Source organism: Perna viridis, chromosome 8 (assembly GCF_037379345.1).
Source record: "Perna viridis isolate PV_CMFRI_1.1 ecotype Kerala chromosome 8, ASM3737934v1, whole genome shotgun sequence".
Classification (NCBI taxonomy): Eukaryota; Metazoa; Mollusca; class Bivalvia; order Mytilida; family Mytilidae; genus Perna; species Perna viridis.
Window position 1 is genome coordinate 12,417,489 of NC_142452.1, and position 9,610 is coordinate 12,427,098.

Sequence of the window (9,610 nt, forward strand, 5' to 3'; positions counted from 1 at the left end):
AATTGCTCTCTTGTATCCTACAGACACTATGAAGTTAACTTAATATCTTGACCTACACTCACAAATAGATGGAACGGAAAACTATACTACAAAAGCGACACCTACTCATTTCGCATTGTCAACTTTCCTGTCATCTGTTGCAACATACCTTCAACGTCTACATGTCATATCACTGATAAGTTAAGCCAGAGCTTGCCGAAACTACGCTGACGTTTTGTAACGTGTAAGACCCCTTTCAACTAAGCTTCTTAAACAGTTTTGTTAAGATTAAAACTGTCGCTACAGAAGCTTTATGGCTGTCATTATGAACTCGCGCATTGCTGGCCAAAATAATGAGTGTAATAACCATGTTCAGACCAAATGTAACTGATACAATTAAATTATGTCTGACTACTTAAATGCTCATTTTGTTTTCCTCAGTTACATTTTGACACTTAAATTTCAAATTATCTACCTGAACACAAACACGTCTCAAAACATCGAAGAATATCCTATGTTGACTAGGCTACTAAATGTCTAACTCAACGTTTTCTGCGTTGAGGTGGATACATTTTGTATATTTAAATACAAGAAATGTTGACTTCTACATTTGTTGTCTAATTTAACTTAAAAAAGCGTCGACATATACATTTTATTATCAACTCAACAAAATAAGAGAAATAGCTAAATCATGTATTCAATAAAAGATAGTTTTCATTTTCCTTTAAGTCTACCTGGACGTGTCATTATATGTGCAATTCAGTGGGCGTTTCTAGAAAAGAAGGGACGCTTACTCTGAAAGTACAGTGCGGTTTGCTCATTTTCATTTGTAAAAAAGACACATAAGAAGAGCATAGTCCCATATATTTTGTTTAATGTGTACAAACAACAAACAATAAACAATAAAAATAAAAAAGGAACTGTTTAGGTGAGTTAATTGTTTCTTAAGCTTAGAATTATCATGTTTAATTGGCTTAAACAATGTCTAATAAAACTCTTGGTAATATCATCTGTTTAATAAAACTGCTAATAATAAGCAGTTGTATCTCTATTACCTATGTCAATGTAAATTATACGTGTACACTACATTACGTCAAAAATATCAAGTATATGTAAAGACAAGTTTTGTAACAGACGTACAGACGTACAGATGATATTGTCAAGTTGAACTCATATTTCTAATGAGATTGAGTAGTAGACATAATATAAAACGGAAAATTAGGCGGCTAGCAAAAAAAAATAAAATACAATACCCAAATGATAAATATGATAATGAGAAGAGGCCAGGCTTAGGAGGTTGGGAATCAAGAAAAAAAATCCATTTGTACGAACATTTGATAATAAGAGAATATAACATGACAAAACCTGCATCAGATACCATATCATCCCTTGATATATAATTCAGCCCGACGGTCTCTAGCCCGAGGGCTTATATTGACCGAGGTTGATATGACATGTGATATTGATTTATCATGCATAACATATTTTTGTATACTTTATTATACATTTAAATAGGAAAAGATTACAATACTATTATACAAGCTATCCAAGAGACCTCACAACGAAATGATATATTCCAAGTAAGGTTGTGATAAAGGTTCGGTCATGCGATAAAGGTTGTGATAAAATGGTGTGATGTTATAATGTTTGAAACATTTTAAACTTTAAAGACATTAAAAACTTATGTAGTTACTAAGAACTACATATTCGATAAATCTTTATCTTTTTCTTTGAATAAATTGATATTATAAAGGATTTTATTGGAGTTTTTAAACATCAATTATACTAAACCTGCGTTAAAGGCATAAAAATGATTTCGAAAACAATATTAAAAGTGTTGACAGTATACAGTAAACCATTAATCTACTGAACAAATTTTGTAAGACGAAAAAAAATCACACGTAGTAGTATTATTCATGATTACTATGTATACAATTAACGCTGGGTGACATGAATTGTCCTTAGTTATAAGTAGTACAAATACACATTGCTATTCTGTTGTTCAAGCAAGATAATTATGTTAATAAATTCGGTGTTACTTCTCAGACAGCAAGTAGAATTGTCTCCCTGGATGGCCGAAATATATATATCATACATGACATTAGTGATTCTGCTATACATTGCAACATAAAAGTTATAAATTGATGTTAGGAAAGGTATTTACATCTCAACGTATTTTCTCTTTTCAAGCTTGATTTAATGCCACACTATAAATAATAAAAAAGCCAACATAAAAAGCAAAACCCAAAACGAACGATATGATGGTCAAGATCTTTGCTATGTTCGCTGATTTTCGAGCTTCGTCGAAGTTCAGGTCATCAGATTGTCCACGGGACTGAAATGAAAGACATGCTTACAATGTATGCAACTGCTATACTTTTAATCTATAAGGAAAGTATAAACTATTAATTTCATGATATAAAGGTTTATTTTGATTTTTTTTATCATAAATGTACATAAAGTAACAGTATACAATTATAAATTTTCATGCACTTGCATGTATTATCAAACTGTGTCTCAATTGTAGGGATGGGGTAATCGTAATATGTAATCGTAATCGACTGTAAGTGATTACAATTTTCAGAGTAATCGACAGTAATCTGTAATCGATCAACTTTTTGATTACATGAAATCGTAATTGAATCGATTACAGCAAAAAATATGACGTAATCATCGATTACTTTCGATTACATTTTGATTACTTTAGAAACATAGTTGGACAAAATAGCAATTTATTTTAGTGTATTGGATGCATTCTACAGGTAATGCTCTTTTTTTACAGGTTCGTCTGAATAAAGCTGAAATATTGCTGCTCGGACGTTAAACCCCAACAATCAATCAACCTTTATTACAGGTAGAGATAAAAGATTATGTATAAAATGACTTCAGAGTTCTGAAAAGTTGCATTTTATTAGATTTGTTGTTCTCTTAAAGTCCTTTATGTCAACAAGATGTCCTTACAAATTAACCTTATTTCCAGCTTTTGAAACAAATGGCCTTTAATTTATGTTCAAAATAAATATATCAAAGGCTGAATGAATATCCCAACTACACTAAAATAAAAAGTTTGATTGTATTGAAATTCCTTAATGCATAATTTTTCAATAATAGTTCTTTTTATTTGTCATTCAAGTCCAGACTTTGTTTTCCTTCTTTCATTTCGGGTGCAATATTAAACTTTAGAATTTTGTTCACTCACTTACAATAGTGAGCATTTTTGTTTGATTCAGTATTTTAAGTAGTGATTTTGGAAGACAAAGTGGCTGTTTGTCATGTCTTGGAGAGAACATTATGAAATTCCACCAGATTTTCCTTCTGAATGAACTGTGAAAGTTAAATGAAAATACTGTCATATGCTCATACCTGGGAATGACGGAACAACATCAATTTTTTCAACTCACATTAAGGTATGTTACTAATTTTTAAAACTTTAAATTAATTTAAAATAAAGTTTGATTATCCATATAGATGTAAGAAGATGTGGTATGAATGTCAATGAGATTTTATCATTTAATTTGAATATTTGTTGGAGATTTATTTTACAAAACATTATAAAAAGATAACATTTGATTCATCATAACATTAAGATTAAGAATAAGAAGTCGTGTTGACAATGAACCAATACGAGACAATAACTTCATACATTCCACTTTGACACATATTTTTGTAATTGTTTATAAATTTAAATAAGAGAATAAAGAAATATAATTTAACTACATTCTTTTCTTTTAATACTGGTCAATTAATTAAAGATTTAAACTAATGACAGCAAGACTCTGTTTTGATTTTTTTTACTGATTAAGTGTGTGAGTTACATTAAATTGCCTTAGGTTACATGTTTTTCTCTATTTGTGGTTTTATAACCTGTAATTAAAGAGATTGTCAAAACAAAAAAATAATTCAAACCATTTAATTTTACTTGAAATATTAAATTATCTGGACCAACATTTAAAGACTTTATTTTATTTATTTTTTTTCAGAGAAAACATCACAATGAGCTATACATAAATACATCTACCAGCAATGAATCAAATAAACCACAAAAATTAATTCAGTTTGTAAACAAAAAAAGTACAAAATACAGTCAAAATGACGCCAAACAAAAAGAATGACTAATGTCTTGGTCCATGTAATAGCAGGCACCTTATCACCGCTCTCCCTAGTGAAAAACCCATTTTTCAAGAGTTTTGTAAATATTTTGGATCTTCGATATGAACTTCCCTCCAGAAAACAGTTATCAACAAAATATTTGGAAACAGTTTATGGTTGATGAAAATTTGATAGATAAATTGAATTTTATTGAACACTTATGCCGAACGTTTGATATGTGGTCCAATCGCCAAATGTGAGGCTTTCTTGGAATGACTGGCCACTTTATCTTAACTTAGAAACTAGAATCTTTGACGATTTCTTGTTAGCGAGTTAGGGGGAGACATACATCAGATAAAATCTGCGAAGAGTATGAAGAAACTCAGAGAAAGTCAGAAATGTTATAACTGATAATGCTGCCAATATGGAAAAAAAAAGGCTTTCAAATTTTGTCTTCCGGGTTTCCCCGACACATTGATTGATGAAAAATCTGAAAATTAAAGTGGTGATGAATCTGATAGCAAGTCTGAAATTAATTATTTTAATGTTGAAATACCAGATAATAATTTCTCTACACTAGGCCACTGCTTTGCCCATACATTACAATTAATGCTAAAATATGGTTTGAAAGACACTAACAATAAATTAAAAACAATTATCTCAAATGCTGCAAATATCGTTAAATTTGTAAGAAAATCTGTTAATGCCTCAGATATCCTTGAAAATGAGAAAAGATTTCAATCTGACAATGCAACTCGTAGGAACTCTCAAATAAGTATGACAAAGTCCATTCTAGCAGTACCCGAGGAAAAACTAGCAAAAACTGGGGCATCAGTTCAGTTGTCTCCTTATGAGAGAAAACTTTTGAAGGAACTTTGTTCTATTCTGAAACCATTTGAAGATTTGAAAATAACCCATTAGGGTTTTGGGAATCAAATGAAAATGATTATCCAATACTAACATCAATGGCAAAGAGATTCCTTGCCATACCGGTCTCTTCTGCACCAGTTGAAAGACTATTTAGTTTTGCTGGAAAAATCTTTCGTCCTGACAGATGTCGCTTGAGTGATAATACTTTCCACAAACTGATAATATTAATGCAATTCTGACTTCTGACTTTAAAGCTTTAAATGATGCTAATGTAAATTTTGTTATTTTCCACTATAAATATGTTGAACAGCAATATTGTTGTAACTTTTTCCTAGTTATTTCTTTTTTTATTTTGTAGAATGTAATTGACTGTTTTCGAAAAGTAATGTAGTTATTTTTGATGAAATAATCGATTACATTTGACAGTAATCGTGCCCATCCCTGCTCAATTGACAAAACACGTTTTGAAAATATCTTACTGTACCTGTAGTAAATGTATGAAATTACCCTTGCAATGAGTTTTCTAGAATATAAATTACTTGCAAACCTTTACCAATGTCGTGTAATGAAATTAGTGTGTCTGTTATCAAATTCTTACTATGACGGCTGCAATAATCGCACCAATGCCAACCAACCAACAGCAGAAGAAACAGGATAATATGGCTGGTACCAAATAACTGTACGGTGCAGGATTAAGTATCAGGGTGGGAGATGTTTGATTCTGGCATACCTTAAAAAAAACACAAATAATTCCTCCTATTATTTATATGAAATATTATATTTTTGTTTAGTTTTTGTTTATTCGCATAATCATTCGGATAATTTCGTTGTAAATTGACAAAGGTATAATATACAGTCTTGCTCTGATTTATAGAATTACTTGATGGAGTTTTTCAACATTTTTGATAGTGCCAATGTCACCAATCGAATTTTCATTCAGGTTGCTGGCAGCTCTAGTTTTCTTCTGTTTCAGGCAAAAACGAAAGACGATATGTTTGGAAAACCAAGTAAGTATCTTAATATCATTTTAACTTTTTAACAGTATTTTACGCAAAGTAAAGTATAAGTACATTTGTTATTTGTATTATACAATTTAAATCGAGTATCTGAGCAAGTGATGTCACAGAGTCAACAGAATTCTGGGATACTTTACAGTAGATCTTGATAGTTGTGGAGTGTCTTAAAAACAGGCCAAATGTAACTGTAAATAGAAGATACATTACAACTGTATTTGACACCTTAATAAGAAGGCTATAGCAGGATAAGGTGGCCGCTATTGTTGTATGTGCAAGACCTACAGCTGTAAAAAACCACGAAAGAACCTAAATATAAGACATATTGTCAATATTAACATACACTAAGTCCCAGCTTTTCTTTTAATCTCCATTCTTTGATAAGGGCTCTAAATTTTCAAGTAAATACTGAATGTATGATTACTAAGTGTGTGTGTGTGTGTGTGTGTGTGTGTGTGTGTGTGTTGTACTTGTTTATATTCTTTATATCAATTAATTTATGAGGATAAAGATGTGCATGTATATATATTCTAATCTTACCACAACTGTGTTTGAACTTGATGTTTGTTGTACCGGAGGTTGGTTGTAGCCATATCCACCAGATATATTAGAAAAGCCTGCCTGTGGTTGAGTAGGCTGACCAGCGTATGACCCTGGTTGCTGTGTGTGAATAAAACCTTGTGGGTTCTGCTGTACAAAATCTTGTACATACTTCTGTCCCTGGGCTGTTTGTGTATATGGAGGGGGGTTCTGGTTTTCTCTCTGATCCATAGGCAAGTTGTGTGCTACATAATGGAGTGAAGCGTGTGAACCATAACATATCTTCTAATTTTGTATGACGTAAGGAAGATGTAATCATACAGTAACTAGCTTTATACATGTTTATTTTAAGCACGATTCCTCATATTAAAATTAGTAAGACTGCAGATACATGTGGATCGGTTTACAGAAATATCATTTGACCAATGCGTAATGCGTAATGGTATATGTATATCTATCTTGCTTGCGCTTGAACAATTGTTTGTAATTACAAGCTTTCATTAGCAATGTGATTATGGTTAATTTCGAATATCACATATTTGGATTAAAATTTACCTAAATGTTGTTGAATTAAATGGTCACAGGAACCACATATACAAATGACTTATTGAAGACTTTACTTTTCGAGATAAAAAATGGTCAGAACATAGTATAACAGGTTCAATGCATCCTAGTGAGTTCAATAAATTGTTCATTGGAATAATGAATACACTAGGAATACATCAGACGATTACAAACTAGGAAGGAGAACACTTAATTAAGCACCTACGAACCATCATTAATTACCAAGATTAAACCTAGTATTCTGGGTATCTATTATCATGATATTGTACTTATGATTACTGATGCCAAAGGTCATGCAACACAAACACCTAACAAATTATTTTTAATGAAATGGTAGATGTTCAAAAGGCCAAATGCATAACTAGTCAATTTATAAAAGATGTGTTCCTTAAAACTAGAAATGAGTTATATGATAATCAGTTATGGATTAAAATTAAAGAGGGCATTAATATTTTCGTTAACGAAAATATTCCATCAAATATAAAAGAAGAAGTAACTATAGTAAACACCCATATAAATTAACAATGAAAGCACTAGAGATGAGCTCATGATATGACAAAAAAACTGATGATAAAAAAACAGTAAGTGAAATATGAAAAAAAGATAAACCGCACAAGGAGAAATAAAGAGGGCCCAGAGTAAATATATAACTTGGGCTGGTAGAAGTACCAAAAGACAAACTGAATAATAAATCTACAATGCCCAGTAGGTGTGTTCATAAATTTAGGCAATTATCCAGAGTATGTTTCAATAGGGGTTAAGGGTGAATATTTTTTTCTTTCTTCTTCTTTAGGAGGGATCTTGTGACTGTATCGAAATTAATTTTACTGCCGCATTTTCTCAAAAAGAAATATCAGGTCTGAATGCAATGAAATCAATGTAAACACTCTTTCTAATAGCGATGCGGTGTGTAACAAACTTAATAGGGGTTTTCAGAAACAGCCCGGTGCATATAACCCAACAGGTAAGAAATAGTAGAAAACTTCCTGGTCTTCAATGTCGTACATGATTAACCATGCATATTAAAACGTTTGTATACATGCATATGGTTTACAATGAATATTTCATGTCTTTAAACCTCCCCAAAGTTTTATTCACACAAACATATCAATAAAAATCAATTGATGCCAAAATTATTGCGAATTACATAACGTTTTGGGGTACAAATATTTCATATGTACAGGGTACATGGTCAATATTTGAATAAAAAAGTAAAAGCAGACATTTGCCTAAAGACATATTAACATAGTTCCTTAACCTAAGAAAAGAAAAGACTGGAAAATATAAAGGACACGACATAATTTAAAATAACAAAATCCCACTCAATAGGTTTTCAAGGGGCTTCGAACATTGATAAAATCCAGATAAAATGTCATTTTACATTCTGCATGGTGATAATTCTTAATAAAACAATTCAAAATAAATAGTGTCATGTACATGAAAAATGAGGTTGTGTAGAAAAAAGACAAATTGTATTCTGTACTTGATATCAGCAATGCAGTAGAATTTTAAATATGTGAGTACTATTACTTTGAGTCAAATATCTTTTTGTTATTTATCGTCGCATGGATATTAGTGTATTTTCTTTCCAAATGTCACGGTGCATTTTTGTAGAGTTTAACTTAATGTATCGTTCCTACCTGAAGCCATAACTGTCGATTCTGTTCATGCACAGGTTCCAGGAACTTTTTACACTTTGGTTATAATGTATTTCCTGGTGTCATGCGCACTTGATGTGGTTCAAAAGTTGTATATTCATTATATATAATTGTGAATTTGTCTAAAAATTTTGAACACTGATGTGACGGTCAGAAAGTAGTCTCAGATCCCAACAAGTTCAGTTTCTATAAATACATTAAAGTACGATTAAAAAAAGGAAACATGCATGTTTCGGGTATTCAACCAAGTGGTGATCTTCACCGGTGATCATGTCGAGAATTCTTTTGGGGGCCCTCTTACCTTAATCTCTGGATCCGCCACTGAAATTGCGGCTAAGCCCAAGCCAGATTACTCCAACAATGCTAGAGGTTGTCTGGCAAGCTATTTTCTGACTTGATTGGTGTCATCCTAATCTCTAGCATCTGACATGTTGAAAGCCACTGCAAATATGAATTAGCTAAACATGTGTTGTAAAATATTTTAAAGTCTTTTATTTACATAAAAGAAGTTTGATATAACAGAAATCAAGCGATAAAAGTCCTAATTTTTTGTTAAAGATCTAGATAATATTTGTAATGAAGACAGTTATCTAAGAGAACAGCCATTTTTAATTAGGCCACTTAATTTGCGGAATACAATATATTTTTGACAAAACGAATTTAAAGTTGGTAAAGGCAATTCGTTGGTTAATTCAATACGTTCGTTTCGCAAATTTAAAAATCCGTAATTTTATCAACCGGGATTATGGTAAAGAAACTGTATAAAATATTTTGAATGGTAAATATTTTACTATAATTCTGCCGAATTCAAAGCAGTATGCAATATGGCGCTCAGAAGTAAGAGGCTTGGGTATGGAGGAACGGAATTCCAACTTCTTACGTTGTAGGAGTTAAGCG

The 9,610-nt window shown here is 31.5% G+C and overlaps 1 protein-coding gene and 1 pseudogene across 2 annotated transcripts; one reads left to right on the forward strand and one right to left on the reverse strand.

Moving 5' to 3' along the window:
* Positions 1 to 826: 826 nt before the first annotated feature.
* On the reverse strand, positions 827 to 8,855 carry LOC148609367 (uncharacterized). Of its 2 annotated transcripts, XR_015924752.1 has the most exons (5): positions 8,696 to 8,855; positions 6,492 to 6,736; positions 5,537 to 5,668; positions 5,030 to 5,153; positions 2,178 to 2,314 (listed from the first exon to the last, which is right to left on the reverse strand). XR_015924752.1 is itself a non-coding variant. In XM_088596105.1 (4 exons), the coding sequence occupies exons 1-4, from the start codon at positions 8,703 to 8,705 to the stop codon at positions 2,165 to 2,167; spliced, it is 537 nt and encodes a 178-aa protein (XP_088452231.1). In that variant the 5' UTR covers positions 8,706 to 8,855; the 3' UTR covers positions 827 to 2,164. The 2 variants fall into 2 exon arrangements, 1 of the variants encoding a protein (XP_088452231.1); XM_088596105.1 differs by lacking the exon at positions 5,030 to 5,153 and having other exon boundaries at positions 827 to 2,314.
* Positions 3,333 to 4,989, forward strand: LOC148609368 (uncharacterized; annotated as a pseudogene).
* Positions 8,856 to 9,610: the final 755 nt, after the last annotated feature.